General features: G+C 41.8%; 3 protein-coding genes across 3 annotated transcripts in view; 1 reads left to right on the top strand and 2 right to left on the bottom strand.

The window, feature by feature from the left end:
* The window catches only part of vgf (VGF nerve growth factor inducible), a 150,876-nt gene that overhangs the window by 122,633 nt on the left and 9,936 nt on the right, over positions 1 to 18,307 (bottom strand). The window lies entirely within an intron of this gene.
* mblac1 (metallo-beta-lactamase domain containing 1) lies at positions 2,328 to 12,210 on the bottom strand. Its single transcript, XM_084002891.1, has 2 exons — positions 11,643 to 12,210; positions 2,328 to 3,075 (listed from the first exon to the last, which is right to left on the bottom strand). Exons 1-2 carry the CDS (start codon positions 12,045 to 12,047, stop codon positions 2,833 to 2,835), a joined length of 648 nt encoding a protein of 215 aa, XP_083859017.1. The 5' UTR covers positions 12,048 to 12,210; the 3' UTR covers positions 2,328 to 2,832.
* On the top strand, positions 13,424 to 17,648 carry LOC311008956 (uncharacterized protein). Its single transcript, XM_084002917.1, has 11 exons — positions 13,424 to 13,554; positions 14,294 to 14,373; positions 14,453 to 14,524; positions 14,615 to 14,677; positions 14,763 to 14,846; positions 15,510 to 15,623; positions 15,894 to 16,022; positions 16,171 to 16,299; positions 16,412 to 16,496; positions 16,839 to 16,865; positions 16,952 to 17,648. The coding sequence occupies exons 2-11, from the start codon at positions 14,311 to 14,313 to the stop codon at positions 17,506 to 17,508; spliced, it is 1,323 nt and encodes a 440-aa protein (XP_083859043.1). The 5' UTR covers positions 13,424 to 13,554; positions 14,294 to 14,310; the 3' UTR covers positions 17,509 to 17,648.

Raw genomic sequence — 18,307 nt, forward strand, 5'->3', positions numbered from 1 at the left:
TTTATAGAAAAGTTTATTGTCATACAGTAATGTTCAGTGTATTTCTTGTGGACATATTTTCATATTTCTCAGGAAGTTCTCCAAATTGCGCTATGACTCATTTCACTCTCAAATGACTGACTGAGAACATCAATTGCTCTGAGAACATTAATATATCAGCAAACAACGATTCTCTTTGTAATAATATATTAATGTCTACCCGAGCAAACAATGGAGTTGCTTTACCTCTGTGTGTGTTGTTATCAGTGCTTCTCTTTGCTGTCCCTGTGTGTGTGCCCCACTGACGAGCTAATCATTGTCGGCCTCCGGTTAGCCCTCAGGCTAACACTCGGCGTTTTTACAAAGAGATTCCACCAGAATTGTGTAAAAATAGACGATATGCTGCAATCGCACCATTTTTACGTCTCCTTTTACAGAAGCATCCCGGCTTTGTGGAAACAGAGAAATAAACATCGGAAATACGTTTAGCAACTTTACCAAATGATCATATTCATAAGGGAGTAATCTGAGAGTTTCTATATTAATAGAATGTTAACTTGCTTCATAAAAGAAAGTTCTCTTTAATGGCCGACGGCACATCAATCATTTTCTTTTAACCTTAACATGAAGAATCTTTAATCCGAACACTGATAAAAAGCTTCCATTTGTAGATGTACAGGTGTGTGTGTGTGTGTGTGTGATTTGATTACCTTATCAGTGAATTATGGTACTATATTCAAATGTGTAGGTGTAGGGAGTGTGCAAGTGGACTTTCATCCTTCGTGGAGGCACACACACACACACACACACACACACACAAATGAAGTCATGCTCCATTCTAACGACCCCTCAGCCTCGCAGGTCTCAGTGACTCGTGGTCTACATTTGTCTGGTCTTAAATCTGTAGATGAAGTTTAACCTGAGCTTCACATCTAACGTGGTCTGACTAATGAGCTTGAAGGGAACACATTGATAAATCCAGAGTATGGGACGACGTGGGATTTTATCAAGCATCCCGATTAAAAAAAACATAATAAGATGATTGTGGTGAATTTCGTTATTGGGATCGGATCGTGAAAACCATCTTGACTTGAAAAAGTGTGTTCGGCCGTTTCTCTGTCGGCAGCTAATCTCACATACTGCTGGGCAAACGCGTTCTCACTGCGATGCCATGGACACCAGTGACATGATTCACCTTTTGAAGAATTGACAGGACAAAATGTTGTAATTTACATTCACACAGGGCACAGACAGCGGTCTCCAGTATGAAAGTCCTGTGTTTGTTCAACCCGCCTCCCTCCCTGTGTGAGACTCTCTCTCTCACTTTATACCACGTCATCACCATGAATTAATTTATTTTCCCAGAATAAAAGAGTTAATAATCAACCGACTGTGTCATTTAAGACTTTAAACATGTAACAACGTCATTGTTGGTCATTAACTTAGTGAAGGTCTAATATACGAATCATGTCGCCATGTCGACAGGAATGGCTACAAATCTACTTCCTGTGGCATCTTCTTCATTTGTCTCCCTTTACAGAAGTGACAGTGACAATAAATCGCAGCGCAGTGTGACGGTTGGCGTTTATGAGGTTTCTCCTGAGGTCATTAGTGCTTTATGGAGGTGTTTGTGCCTGGTACTACCAGTGTGATGGTATTCTGACACACACACACCCACACACACTTGGCTTGACTACAGCGTCATACACACTCAGGTGATAAAGCAGTACTTTATCATACTTTCCACGTATAAAGAGACGCAGGACAGACAGAAATATGAACATTAAAGTCAGGCTCAAAATTGTTGTCTGATTTTGTTGAATTTAATAATTACAGTGAAATTGTGTTACAGAGGGACATTTTAGCTCTATCTTTGTATCACCCTGTAAAGCAGAACATACTGTCAGCAATTACAAACACATTTGGGCATGCTTGTAGGAATAAAATGTGATGTATATTATTGTAAAATGACTTCTATTTTGAAGATATTACAGGTAAATACGGTAAAATCAATTAACTAAAATATCACCTTTACATTTTCAGAAAATGTATGTATAAATATGCAAATGAGTCATTATCTTATGGTATCTCTTGGTGAATTTAACCAGAGACAGTGGGGAGTTTGTCATGAAGAAGGGTGTCGACGTTGATGAAGTGTAGCGTGACAGATAGCTCCCTAATCCTGTATGAGTCAAACCGCTGATCAGCAGCTCAAAGGTTGTGTGTGTGTGTGTGTGTGTGTGTGTGTGTGGGGTGAAGGGAGTATATAAGAAATTAAATCAACAAGGATTTGCACAATTATAATTTATTCAAGTATAAACATACAGTGAATATGCGCTCCACAAAGACACCAGACTCCATTCAAAAAAACAGTAATTTTACCTCGCTGATCATCTTATATGTTGTCTGATGTGAGGACGTTTAGAACATATTTATTGTCTATCTGAACAATGTAGAAATCAAACTTCTCATATCTGAGAATACTCCTGGAATTTGTATGTTAACAGTTGTAGTTTGTCTGTAGCTGTACAGCCAGATAAGCTGGTTGGTATCTGAAGATGTGTTAATCAGTAAGATGACGCGAGCAGCTCCAGCTGTTATAAAACTTCACCTACAGACAATCAAGGGATGTCCTTACATAATCCATAATAAAAAAATAGTTTCAGATTCTCACAGTAGGAAAACTCTCTCGCTCACTGAGCAAAGTCCTTCCACTTCGGTCACCCCGCCCTGTTGAGGCTGTTGGAATTCTTTCCATAGACTTTATAGGAAGTGGACGTAGTCATGGCGTCACCCATTGTTTTTTAATACAATGTATTGTAATATTTGAAGTACGATCAACAAAAAAAGGGTTCATGAGTTCCTGATGACTCTAAAAGGGAGTCCGTGTCCCGGTATGATGACATCGGCGGTACGTAGCGCCTCCTGGCGGTTGACCTCCTGCACTGCAGTGTTCATACTCAGATCCCGCCAGCTGTCCTCATCTGAGCAGCACTCAAACAAGTCCCCAGCAACGAGCACTGTGCCCGCTGTGGTTCCTGTCACCCGGACGCTGACGTCCTGTCCGGTGTGGCCTGGAGTGGGAACTACCCACACCTGCATGGAAAACAACACGATGTCACTGTCAAATACTCCTTGTTGTTACATTAATCACCCCAGATTTATTCCACCCTTTGTAATACTGACTAAAACATGTCAGTGTTGTCTTCGTACACACTTTTTGTTTACATACACAGTTAAATATCTATGTTAGACCTTTTTCAGCGTTATTGTCCTTGTTTTTAACTGTAGATCTATAGAAGAAGAAGAAGTCTCAGTGCAAACTCAACTTTTAAAAAGCAGCAGTTAAAGTACAGGAGTCACACATGAAATAAAATGAAATCAAATAAAATAAGACTACAATTAAGAGCAGTCCTGAATTCAAAAGTCAGTTTTAGTAATGATGTTATGGTTTGCCTCGAGGCTTCGAGGCATGTGCCGAGTACTTCGGCTCCTCCCCCAACGAAGCTCCGTGTCGAGATCTGATTCACCTCGGCAAAATGACGTAGCGTATGACGAGCGAGGCTTCGTTTCGGGCTACTGTTTCGCGATACCGGTTTACAATTGGCGGGACATGTCGACTATAAAGATGCCTCGAACACGAATACTAACTCGTGGGTTTTTGTCAGTAGTTGGAGACAGTTCAATCATATTTGGTTCTTTGCGACACGTTCAGTATTATGGAGTTCAGTAGGAAGAGAAAATGCTCGCCTGTCTGGGAACATTTTGAGCAAATTTCTCCCAATAAGGTTTGGCTACTCAAATCTGCCTTTCATTTTGAAGCTTAGTTAGTAGTAGGTCTAGTCTAATATAATGTAATGTGGTCTTTTGTATTGGCTGTTTTTGTCTGTATAGGGGAAATGTCTCATCTGTGATAAGACACTTGGATATAATAATAACACCTCCTCTATGTTGAGGCATTACCGTGCTATTCATGAGAGAGAGGAGACACCCTCAACATCTGCTGGGACTTGCACAGGTGCGTTGTGGTCTTTGTCATTTTTGATGCATTAGCCTATAAGAGGGCTGCTCTGTTAAGTTACTGCTTCACTTGTTTTGTGTCTTTTGCCCAGCTTCCAGGAGAAGGGAACTGGATGATGCCTTGGTGGACATGGTGGTAAAGGATTGCCAGCCTTTCACCGTTTTGTGAAATTGCTTGACCCTACATATGTTCTGCCCACCAGACAGGTAGGCGTATATATTATAATGCTATCATTCATGAACCTGCATTAAATATCTATTCAAATGTCATGCTAAAAAGTGTTCTTGTTTTTCAGGCTTTGAAAGCCATGGTGGAGGAACGATACAAACAAGGCAAAAGGGAGGCCAAGGCACGTGTTCTGCAGGCTCCTGCTGTCAGCCTTACAGCTGACATGTGGACTTCAATGAACATGGAGGCCTATCTGGCAGTGACCTGCCATTATATTGCGGATGGTGTGATAAACACCACGCTGCTAGGAGTTCAGCACTTCCCTCAGTGCCATACAGCCCTTAACTTGGCTGAAGCTAAGGGTGCCATTATGGAGTGGGACATTACAAGGTGTGTATTCCAGTGCCTGAGCGTGTGGCAGCTTGTCCATTGCATGCATTTTTTTGGAGTTTGTTTAACTTTTATCTATCTATTTATCTATCAACAAGGTGACCTGTCTAGTGACCGATGCAGCTGCAAATATGATTGCCTGTGGCAGGGAGTTGCACCTCAAACAGGCAGTCTGTGTAGCTCATGCCATTAAACTTATGGTTAACAAATCAATGGATGAGACCCCTGGCCTTCAAAATCTGCGTGCAAGTGCTAGGAGGATTGTTACTCTATTTCGGTCCAGTACCACTGCTAAGGTTTGTCTTTATTATATCAGCATTCTGTTGTGACTGTTGTAGCACTGTTTATGCAACTAATGTTATTTTGTGTGTACATGAAAGGCTTGCCCAGATGCAGGAGCGGATGGGAAGACCACACCTCAAGCTTCTCCAAGAGGTGGATACTAGGTGGAACAGCACCTTTGCAATGTTGGAGAGGCTGCACTCTGAGAGAGATGCTGTAGGTGCAGCTATGGCTTCCCTGACCACTGATGTCACTATGCTGACTTCATCAGAATTCTCAGTTATTAAGGAGTGCCTTGGTGTGCTTGGGCCATTTCATGAGGCAACAGAAGAACTATCAGCTGAGAAGAGGGTGTCGGCCTCAAAGATATTGCCTTTGTTAAAAATGGTTTATGTAACTCTTGGGGAACAGCTTTCCACCATCACCACTGACCTGGCCAAACAACTTTCCAAAACAATACAGTCAAAGCTCATGGAAAACCTCAATCACTATCAGAAGACAAGCATCCTCACTCTCCCTACACTCCTGGACCCACGCTTCAAGACACTAGGCTTCCTCTCAGCATCCAAGGTGGATGAGGCTGTGAGAAGGCTGACCACTGAGTGTGGTCATATGATAGGCCAAATGCCACACGCGGCTCCATCAGCAGTGGTCCAAGAAGACAACCTTCCTTCCACCTCCTCTGGTAAATTCATAGTGACTTTGATTTTGTTGCCATTTAGTTATGATGTCTAATTCATTTTCTGTCCATTTTCCCTGGGTGGACTGTAGAGAGACTCACAATCCTACAGCATCAGCTATTGTTGAAGTCCAGCGCTACCTCAAAGAACCTCACCTACAAAGATCCGAAGATCCACTGCAATACTGGGAAACTCACAAACTACTGTATCCACAACTCTACAGTCTCTCTGTGCGATTTTTGTGTACCCCTGCATCCTCTGTTCCCTGCGAGCGGATTTTTTCCAAAGCAGGGGAGGTTGTTTGGAAGAAGAGAAACCGCCTGGGCCCAAAAGTTTTGGAGCAATTTAAAACTTTATGTCAAATAGAAACTCAGATCCCATGAAATTCCAGTCTGAGTTGGCTCAGAGGTTAGTGTGCTAACCCATGAAGTAGTAGATTGCAAGTTCGAATCCTGTACAAGATGTGTTGAAGAAAGCGCCGTTATCCTTCACCTATATTTTTGAAAGGCACACTCAAACACGTTCATGCCGGAAAATGTTTTATTCTCAACTGATTTGACGCTGTATCAGCACACAAAGCAAACATCAAGTATTGGGTTGGGTTGGCTGGAAACTCTCTTCCTGTCATCATAATTTCATTCACCACTAGGTGTCCCTAGCGTACTTATTTGAAGCTTTGGGGTCGAACCACTTAGGTGGTTCATCTGGCTGAGAGGCTTTGATGTTTCAAGAGGCTTCATCTCACCATCACTAGTTTTAGGAAGTCTCAGCCTTTTTTTCCCTTTTTAGAAACTCTGTTCGGGATAATGTGACGCAAACCCATGCAAAGTCAATGTGATCCGTTAACAGACGTGCAGAGTGTGAATGTGGCCTCAGCCTCAGAGTCATCAGTGAGGATCTGTGTCTCCTATAACAGTTACTACAGCCCTTTTTATGGTGTCCGTTCTGCTTCCTGCTGTCGCAGTAATGCCAAATTGGCGAGCGACTTGCAGAAGTTCTCCCTTTTTGTATCAGTCGAGTGCCTCCCAAGATGGATTCTCAACAAATGAGTCTAACCTGAGACTCCATAACTCTATAACCAACACAATACCTGCAAAACCACGTTTATTTCATATACCAGACGAGCCCCCGAGCTTTACGTTCCCAAAAATAAAAGCCTGACGGATAAGGGTCACAGGTTGGGAAACTAACAAAATATTGCACAATAACACAAATATGAGTCAACTAGTGGGTTCAAGAAAGGTTGTTGGAGAAATAAAAACTCAGTCACCCACTGATTCTATCAAAACGACATAAATAAAATAATTTGACCCAAAAAAAAGCACAGAGAGCCAACTGAAGGTGTCGACCCTCTGGACACAGACCACTAACACTGATCAGTAGGGCTGGGAATCGATCCGAATTTCCTGGATCGATCCGATTCCGATTCATAAGGTCACGATCCGATTCGATCCACGATTCGATTCGATATCGATCTATTTACAGACATAATGCAAATAAATACTGTCCCATAGACAAAACAGCTCCATGTGTTTGTGATTGTATCTGTGTACGTGTAAGAGGGACACAGAGAAAGAAGAGTCAAGAATCAAGTATTTATTTTAGACAAAAATCCAAGTATTATTTGAAATTTAAGTAACATATCCATGGCAGAATTAAAACAATGACCAGAACTAAACAACAATGACCAAATAAAATATAAATAAATTAAAATTAAGTGGCCCTCTATATTAGAAAACTACAAGAACCCCTGTACCCAGTCTTTGACAACCAGAGACTTGTGAAATGCCAGAGAGAGAGAGAGAGAGAGAGAGAGAGAGAGAGAGAGAGAGAGAGAGAGAGAGAGAGAGAGAGAGAGAGAGTACTTTCTCTTCGCTTGAACTCAAGTTTTGGTGGACGGTCCCTAGACCCGGACTGGCAGAGCGCAGCCGCTCAGTCCGGCTCCGCGCGTCAACACCGCCGCCGCATGAATGACGGCGCACTTGACCGACGCAGAGGAAACACTTCGCCGCTTCACGGGAGCGGAGTCAGCGGAGCCTTCATTCCAGAAGGTGATTTTAGTGGTGCCGCTTCAGCCATCTCGCTAGCTTCAGCCATCTCGCTAGCTTCAGCCCTCGCTAGCTTCAGCCATCTCGCTAGCTTCAGCCATCTCGCTAGCTTCAGCCATCTCGCTAGCTTCAGCCATCTCGCTAGCTTAAGTTTCGGTTTCGTTTAGCCGGCACTCGCTTTTTATAGTGCGCCTTGCGCGTCAAAGAAAATAGTGCCTTTAGTCACCTGGAAAAGATCGATCCAGACATTTTTGGATCGATATCGTGCTTTTTGAGCGTGAATCGATATCGGATCGCGGATCGATTTTTTGAACACAGCCCTACTGATCAGGGATCTGCAACAACCTTAACCACTGACTGATTGCAGTCAGCTCAGGGAGATCAACCCCACCTCAGCAGCAGGTTCATCAACACCCTCAACCTCTTCACCCGCACCGTCTGACTCAGCCTCAGAGTCATCAGTGAGGATCTGTGTCTCCTATAACAGTTACTACAGCCCTTTTAATGGCGTCCATTCTGCTTCCTGCTGTCACAGTAATGCCAAATTGGCAAGCGACTTGCAGACGTGCTGCCTTTTTGCAGAAGTTGAGAGCCTCGCAAGATGGATTCTCAACAAATGAGTTCAGCCTGAGACTCCATAACCAACACAATACCCTCAAAACACCCATATACCAGACGAGCCCCTGAGCTTTACGTTCCCAGAAATGAAAGGCTGAAGGATAGGGGTCGCAGGTCGGGAAACTAACAAAATACTGCACAATAACACAAATATCAGTCAACTAGTGGGTTCAACAAAGGTGACTGGAGAAATAAAAACCCACTGACTCTCAAAACGACAGACAAATCAAAGAATTCAGTCACTGGATAGGGGGAACAAAATGGCAAAAAAAAAATAACACACTCAACGCTCACTCAAACCCCAGAGAGCCAACTGAAGGTGTTGACCCTCCGGACGCACACACACACTGATCAGGGATCTGCAACTCCCTTATATAACCTGTCTGACTGATTGCAGTCAGCTGAGGGAGATCATCACAGTTGCACCCTCAGCTCCTGATCACCTGTGATCCAGATCTCCCCAAAGGGATCCGCAACAGGACAAACTATGTGGCATTTTAATAAACTCTTCAGTGAAAAATATTCAAAATGTTTCCTCAAATATGCTGATGAAGAATATTATGTGCTGTTGATAGTATGTCAGTGTAAAAGAATGCTTACAATTAGCACGATTCCACAATGACAACTGAAATCTAAAAACGATACGTTGAATTGACGGATCTCAATAGGCGAATTCAACTTGATGTAGCCGCCTGCAGCGCGCCACCTAACGTGATGTATTGTGGGTTGAAAGCGATGCATGATGGCTAGAATTGTGTCCGACTTAGCAGCCGACTGCAAAGACGTCACAGGGTCGCGACCATATCACGTGACCCAAAACATCGCGGGAACAAGTTTTTAAGAGCCGCTTCTTGCAGCGCTTGGCAGCGCGGTCCACGGTGGCTGCAACCGGCTTGTCCACACCTCCGTAACAGTGGAATGGTTCTCATTGGTTAAAAGTTCAATGACGTGTGTTCAGGTCCGCACTCGGCGGCCACCTTGTGGTGAAATTATATTTTTTATTTTGGTCGCATTGATCTCATTGCTTGATCTAAAGTTCCGTGCATTGTGTTGTGAGTCGGCCTATTATATGTGAGGTCTGGTTAATAGAAACATAGAATGATAATACAAATATACTGGGAAAAAATAATGCCTTCCACATGTTGCCTTGCGTGTGTGTGTGTGTGTGTGTATGTATTTATTTATTTATGTATATATGTATGTGTGTGTGTGTGTGTGTGTGTGTGTGTGTGTGTATATATATATATATATATATATATATATATATATATATATAAAACATATCCTCTTTGGTTTGCTGCCGTGTTCTATCGCTTGAGCACCATAGTTACGTTGACTTTGTTGTCCGACTTAACGGCGTTTGGCTGCCGTCTCTTTTATAGCCCGCCCCCTCAGACACCTGCAGCTCTCGTCGGCGTGGCAAGTCAAGTCAAGTCAAGTCAAGCCAAGACCATCCCGAACAAGCCTATTGACTTTGCGTGGGCTTGCATTACATTATGCCGAAATTAATTGTGGGTCTGCTCCGTAACGTTGTGTTGCTTGCGTGGAAAAAACAAACAAAAAAAAGTTGAGAAAAAGCATGCAAATACATGCAAATAAACTACTCTGGCCAATACAATGTGCACAGTGTGAATGTGGCCTTATGTGCTCTCGATGGAATAACTTAGGCTAAATCCCAATGTCCCCCCTAAGGTCTAAACCCTGAACCCTCAGAGACTTGAGAGGCTGTGAGGGCTTGAATGGTAAATGGGACAGCACTCGGCATGTCACTTTACTTTGATGACACAAATATGTTATCTAAAAGTGTCGATTTTTATTTCACATGTTTTACAGCCTGATCTGAACGTCTTCCAGGATCTTATCATCCCAGACCAGACGTACCCGTCACATAATGTATTTACTTGTTTTAGTTCAAACGGCTTCGATAAGCAAACAATTATGACTGGTTGATGATAAAACCAGGTGTGTAATATAATAATAATAATAATAATAATAATAATAATAATAATAATAATAATAATGAACCAGATGTGTAGCCTATGATGACATTCCTATGATTTAAAGTGCTTTATGCTCCATATTACATCTTTAATGTTAAAGTTCCTCTGTCAACGTAATATACCACGCATGCGCCGTCCTCTTTGTTTACCTTTTTTTTTAAACGCGTATACTCTAAGTTAAGTTGTTATGTCAAATACTAGCTGTACTGGACATATAACGTTAACGTTATACTTGTAAAGGGAGTTGGCTTCGCGAGACAGTGAATCAGCAAATAATGATTCAGGAACTGTCAGAACAGGCCACTTGCACTAACGTTATAAACATTCAGCCTTCTAGTAGCTCACTTAAGCTAGTGATGATGAGGATTCAGCAGGTGGAAAGGGGCTTTATAACACCGATGTATTATTATTATTATCATTATGAGTAACGTTTGTGGGTGCTGCCTGTCTTGGATGCATCATGGGAAATTCACTTTCACGATAAATCAATTCTCAGCCATGTATTGGAACAAAACGTAACGTTATTTATGCCAAAACGGTCGCATACATTAATTTGACAGTTTATTACTGTTGTATAGTTGTTTGTGATTGTTTGGTTGCTGTGTGTTTTGCGTATGTAGTGTTTCTGTGGTGTGTATGGCTATGGATGGATACAGTGCTGTGAAAATGAATTCCTCCTAGGAGACAATGAAGTGTAAAATCTAGTTTTAACTCTGTATTTGTTTTCCCTGCCACTCCTTTGCCCTCCATCACTCACAGGCCTCTTGTCTGTGTGGCTCAGCACCATGCCTTCTGTGCGGCTGCTGTCCCTCCTCCAATAACTCCACCATCACACGGCTGGTTTTCTTTATGATATCTGTGGTTTTAAGCATTTCATATGTCCATGTCATTTCCAGGCCTATTTTCGTTCACCTTCCTCCATTATGCACTGGCTATCACCGCTGTGGTGCTTTTCTACGTTTACTACACACAGCCAGATGACTGCACAGAACACAAGGTCTTCATCAGCCTCAACCTCATCTTCTGCATCATTATCTCCATAGTCTCCATCCTGCCAAAGATACAGGTAGAGTGTGGACCAGTCTAAAGCCATACTAATGCAAATATATTTGAAAACACATTTGCTGTTGGTTTGCTCTGTTTGCATCAACATCAGCAGCATCAACATCCCCATCAGCAGAGAGTTTGTGGGATCTGTTTGACAGTCGAGTGAACCAAACTCATATTCGGACTTTTTCGAAGTTTCCCTTTGCCCATCACTAAACTAGTGTTACTATATAGCACGGAGACTGTCAAAATTCCCCGGGGTGCAGTCGAATAGTCAAAAAATAAGGTCCTAACTCCTATTCCTAACTCCTATTCCTTGACCTCTGGGGAAAACGTCACGGGGGGCACTTAACGGGAACGCGCATCAAAGTCCGTGATTGGGCCTTACGTGCTCGTCACAGTAACTTACGTGCTCGTCGACGCAGTACTCGTGTCCCTCCGCCAGCTTGTTTGGGCGGTACGTGTCCCCCTCGCTGATGTCGTAGCCTACAATCATGGCCGCCGTTGGGAACAGACTCAGGTTCCCGACGTGGTCTGAATGTCCGTGAGTCCCGACGACCACGTTGATGTCTCCCGGTTCCAGACCCCTCTCCTTTAGTGTGGTCAGGAGGAAGACTCGGTCCCACGGCCCGCCGGTGTCCACCAGGATCGTCTTGGGTCCCGTTATGAGGGTGATGGTCCCGTTAGCTCTGAAGGTCCCGTCGGGCTGCGGGAGACAGTATCCGGCTTTAAGGACGGACACGGAGTACGGCTCCCCGGGGAAGTCCACCTGGGACTCTGACAGAGGGACTGTTTGAAACTGACCACGGATCATTTTTACTGTCGTAGCATGGACAACACAGTTTACAGCTTCTTCTACTGTGCACAGCAAATCATCGTCACGTGCATACTGCCACCTGCTGGACCGGAATGATATCGAGTATTACCGTAAATCATCAGTCCTGACTGTGGTATAAGCGTATACAACCGTGTGTTACTTATTATTATTATGTGTATAGAATGCTAAGCCATTAAAATAATAATTGTTGACAGATGCATATATTTAAAGAACATATTTTAATTCTTTATTGGCCTTTCTACATCACAATTTCATAACATAACATTTAACAAAGGAAGGAAATACAGTTTTATTTTATTTATTTGTTTATTTCGGGCATGTACATTTAGTCATCATCACACATCTTGCTCACACAGTAAACATGAATAAACATGGCCGAAAGGGAAAGCGGGAGAAGCCGAGGCTTATCCAGTCCCGCCCCCATTACCCACAGGGGGGAAAAGAAAGAAAATAAAATAATAAAATAATAATAATAATAATAATAATAATAATAAAATTAAAAAATATAAAAATAAAATAAAAAATAGAAAGTAAAAAGAATAAAGAATAAAATAATTAAAAAATAAATATATATATATATATATAATAAAATAAAAAATAAAGAGAATCAACATCATAGTCTTTTCTTGTCAATTGCATTTTAACATTTTCTTACACTTGTGACATTTGACATACTATGTTGCAGCAGTAGGTGGTACAGAGAGCTGAAGTCCAGTGCATACAGATTACGTGAGTGTCTGCAGTACACAGTACAGTAAGAGGTGGACATTAAGCTCCAAAAAATGAATACACAAAACAGAAAATAATGAAGACAACACTATTTGGAGAGAAAAGATATCGATGTTCAACCAAATATGAATAATATCAGCTGAATATTATAAACTTCACAGGATGAGATTTTATTGCATGAGAGGTGGGTCCAATAAACTGTTTTTTTGGTAGAAAGAGTTATCACACAAACGCCAAAAAACATACCACCAAAGACTTGTTCAGATTGTTTTTAAAATAAATAATTTAAATGTGTTCTTTCAATCTGATGCTCTTTCCCACTTTTCCAGAAATATCGTTCTAATAGAGAAAATCAATTTTTTCAGCCCAACTTAAATATATTTACTCTAAATGAGCATGTGTGTAGTTTGTTGTATTGTTTAAATGACTCCTCATGCTGTTAATATGTATGTATATTGAATTTAAAGCTGCTACCTTGTCTACATCAAAAAACTATTGAGAAATAACTGTTGTCCATCTGTAATATTCCTTTGTTTTCACATATTGTAGAAACAAGTAAAGGAACTCTGTCACATTGCAAGAGGAAGTCAGTCAATTTCATCACAACGTACTGTAGACAATTAGGTTGTTCCAGTAACCTCATAAAAAAAACCTCATAAAACCTCCTGGTCGGTCAAAGTCCTTGTTCAGATTGGAATGAATAGATGAGTTTATTGGTCACACGCACATAAACAAGGAACACGTCTCAGGCACAGTAAGTCTTTTTCCTCATCATTCTTGTATTTTGTAGTTTATCCAATGCTGCTGTGGTAAATGTAACCACTCATGTGTCTGATTCATATTCTAGTCCGAAATGTAAATGTTTTTTTGTGTAAAAAATAAAATGTGATTTGTTTCATACCGACATGTATTTGTTTGTTGAAGAATAAACGTGTAAACGAGGGATCATTTAGGAACATAATCAGATTGTTTTGATGACATTCTTGAGGAGGTTGGTACAGCTGATCTATCAGACGGATTTGTGTTTTCAAACTATATCCATTCTCCTGTATGAATGTACCTCATGATTCCCTTACAATACTAGAATATTATTAATATGATGGAGGTGGAGCATCACTGGACTAAATATCTTGACATATCAATAATATCTATGCAGGACAACAACATGCTTATGGCAACATTATGGTTATAGGCTTAACAAAAATGTGTAAATTGTGACGGGATGCAACTGATCGGGGTGGACAGCCACAACCTTCAGGGTTGTGTGAGATCAGGACAGATTTTTGGCCCTTTGTTTACTAATATACAGCAGCTCCACCAGCACATCAGAATTTGAAATCATCAAGTCAAATATCTCACTACGTGGACTTTGGTGTGACTTGGCAATAATCACTGTGGCGATGACGCTTCCCTGTAGTGACATCAACATTTATTATTTCACACACGCTGACATCTGTTTCATTTTGTTCTATGATCTGCTGTGTATCTCTCAGCTGACTCTGGATAGAGGATGGCAGCGATGACACCAACCTCTGCAGAGAGCCGGGCTAAACCCATACTCACCAAGAAGCAGGTAAACCTCAGTTTAAACAGGTCAAAGGAAAAGGTGGATTTGCATGAATCAAATGTTGTATTTGTTTCTCGGCACACAGAGTAAAGCCCTGGAGAGGAGCCGTGCTTCCAGCTCGGTGCCGTGGAATAAACCCTCCCTCAGTCAATTCCAGGTGAACTGACATCATATAACATGAGCATCGATAAACACACAGAATCACAGTCGTCACTGAAAATGTGTCTTGTTGATTCGGCGCCTACAGATGATAGATTTTGAAGACTCATCACACAGTTGTCCAAATCGGAGCGGTCTCCCTGAAACAAAGGTGAATACGTGGTTCCAATGTGTAAATGTATGCAAGATTGTGAAAATGGAAATGGACCAACAGGATTCTCCTGCTTTGCTTCCAGCCTAATCTAAAGTCAATGCAGACTCTGACAGAATGCCTCCAATTACTTCAGGAACTGGCAGAGGAGGTCAACAACATCAGCCGGGTATGCAACACATAACACTGCATCTGGTTTGTGGCTCTCAAAAGCATGCAGGCGATCCAGACTGTTTTATTGTGCTTTAATGTTAGTCCAACATCTTGAATGATGAGGTCACTTACGGGCATCACAGCCAAACGTGGGAGCTGAAATCACCAAAAAGCATCAGTCTGACCCACCAAAGCTTCGAGATACAGAGTCAGACATCATTTAAGATACAACAGCACAAAGATGCAGCCCCTGAATGGAGCAGCCGACGCAGGCTCCTTGTGACACCTATAATGGCCATCAGGGGGCGACTCATTGTATAGAAGTCTATGACAAAATTTCCCTCATTTGATTTATTATCTCAATAAAAATTGTTAAGAGTTTATGGTCTAATAGTGAGTCTGAGACTCACTATTAGACCATAAACTGCTCCCAACTAAATGTCTAACTCCAAAGGGACATGCTCTTTTTAAATCAGTCATGTTTATTATACTATCATGAAGACTGAAGCCTTTATGTATGAACCTGGGAAACACAATATGCTCACTTTTGAAATACACAAACATGTTCCTTATTTATAGAGCAATAAATAGCACAAATGAAGACACGTTTACTTTCTAGATCTGGCAATTTGAAAAACAGAAAGAAAAAAACATGCATTTCCATGTTGACTTCATTTAGGTGAAGCGTGGCAGTAAGAAGGCTGCACCAGAGGGGAGCACCAAAGAGCCAGGCAGCCTGGAGACCAGCAGGAGGCTGATCCTCCAGTGGGATCAGGAGCTGACACTAAACATGGTTATTAAACTATTATTATTATTGTCTTGTCTGTCACCCTTAATTGTATTGGATTCATTTGGCTTTTCTCATCATGTAATGTGTGAAGCATATCAGGCATGTGTATTGGTTTCCTCATAGAACAAATGGGGTTTTAAATGTACTGAAACTTGCATTGCTTAGTGAGTCGGCTTGTGGTCTACATATTTACTTTTAATGTCCCACATTCAAAATACTGCCTCCAAATGTCCAGTATAGCAAGTCTCTGGTAATTGTTAATTTCCCCCCCAGAATAAGAAGAAAACCAAGCCAACAGACGGAAAGAGAAGAGATGATCCAGGAAAGAAAGACAGAACAGAGGTGGAGAGACACAATGAAAAGCTTCAGCAGTGGGCAGTGGAGCTGAAGAACGTCACAGAGGTGTGTGTGTGTGTGTGTGTGTGTGTGTGTGTGTGTGTGTGTGTGTGTGTGTGTGTGTGTGTGTGTGTGTGTGTGTGTGTGTGTGAGGCAAACAGAAACCCCCTCAAACCAAAGCTCCGTCCTCATCGTGCTGTGTGTGTGATTCCAGGCGAACAGCGTGTCTGATGAAGAGCTGAAGAAGCTGCTGCATGCCAGAGGACCGAAGGAGGCCAGGATGGCTGCCATCCTTCCACTGCTGGAGTTCGTGGCTTGGTCCCTCTTATCAGAGGACAATGAGGTGTGTGTGTGTGTGGGGGGGGGGGGGACATCAGCAGACAAGATTGTGTGATATCGATGGATATCATTCATATTGCTGAATATGATTCATATTGGTGAATATGACCCTACAGGAGGATGTATCCAAGCTGTGGCTGCCGACCAAACAAAAGGCCTGGAGGACAGGAAGCGGAAGCCCCAGATACATACCTAACTCAGGTGACTTTTGAAAAATGAGGTTTGAGTTCCGATCTACTGTAATTCTAATGCATGAGCACACAATATGTTGTCACCATCTGGTAGCGTTTGGATTTCAGTGTTGGACTGATGCTCCTCTGATGAGGAATCCTTTGAATCTTTGAATGTTTTAGACAGAAAAAGTAGCTTAGAAATTAGCCTGAAATGACGCACCCTGAGATAAGGGAGGCGTTTTCAGTGCAAGAGTACTTGACCTCACAGTAAAATTTATATTAGTAGCTGAGAGGGAACGCTATCTAGAGGGAAATGTGTGCTACAGAAAACAAATCTTGCATACTCATGATATATTGTACTGTCTTCCAGTGTGGCAGTGGATTCAGAGTGCCTCAGGTAAGTTATAAAGCAGAATAAATACTACTGCGTTCTGCTACCAGCACTGTTACTATAACTAATAACAATATTCCTGTATTTGAAAGTGTCTGTCAAGCTGGACGTCGGCACCAGCTGCTCCTGGCTGGCCGTGTCCTCAGACCGCCTGCGGGTCCAGAAGGCAGCGGTGCGCCCCGCCGGTCTCTCAAACAGCCAAAGTTTTGCTGAGTGGCCCTGTGTGCTGGGTGACACCGTCCTCACGGCAGGGAGACACTACTGGGAGGTGGAGGTGTCCCCTAAGGGCACCTGGAGGATCGGCGTGATGTCAGAGTCTGCTCCCAGGAAGCAGAGGCCCACCATGACACCTGGAAGAGGATACTGGACCCTGTGGAAGGGCTCCTCCGCTCTGTGGGCCTGCACCGAGGAGCCCACCAAGCTGCAGAGGGCGGCTATGCCCCGACTGATCGGGGTGTATGTGGACGTAGGGGAGGGTCAGGTGTCTTTTTACGATGTTCATCGAAGGGTTCACATTTATACTTTCTCTGATACCTTCAGACACAGTCTCCTCCCTCTGTTTAGCTACCTGGATGGAGACACGGTCCTTAAAATCATACCAGCACAGAAACATGTAGGAACACATGTAGCTACACAAAGCAGCCACTGATGATTATGTGTGTTGTCTTTAATCATAGCCTCCTTTAAGATCCTTTGGCACAAATGAAAAGACCAGACATGATGATCGTAGAATAAGAATATGTATCACCTCACTACTTGTATCACAACTTTATTTCTTACTGCACTGTTTGATCCATCGTGTTTAACCCTGCAACTTCACACCAACACTGTTCCATTCATTCTTAATGGCATATTGGCATTTTGTTTGTATTCTATTATATTCTGTATTCTATTATTCTGATACTTATTCCATATATCGAAGGCATTATTTTAGGTCAGGAGAACTGGAGATGAGCCATTGTGTTATTATTTTAAGTAATAATAATTATTATTATTAGTTACCAGTGTTGGGGAGCAACTTGTCACATGTAATGGAGTTATGTAATTAAATTACACTTTTTTTTATTCATCATGTACAGTTATTGAGAAAGAAATATGTAAATAAATGACACTAATCAAACTGTTGGTTCAAGTTATACTGAATAACTTTTAATAAAGGTTTGACTGTGATCAGTGCTGAGTACTGTTTCAGCTCATGTTTTTAGGAATGTTCAGCTTCATTTCCTAGTTTAAACATTTGCTGGAAATGCAATGCAAAAGTCATCAAATATCATAATCTGCAATGAAGTAATTTATTTTAAAATTAAGTAATACAAATGGTTTAATTTACTTATTTTTAAATGTATTATTATTATTATATTGTTATTATTATTATTATTATTATTATTATTATTATTATCATTATCATTATTATTATTATTATTATTATTATTATTATTATTATTATT

This window comes from Eutrigla gurnardus, assembly GCF_963514095.1.
Source record: "Eutrigla gurnardus genome assembly, chromosome: 23".
NCBI lineage: Eukaryota > Metazoa > Chordata > Actinopteri > Perciformes > Triglidae > Eutrigla > Eutrigla gurnardus.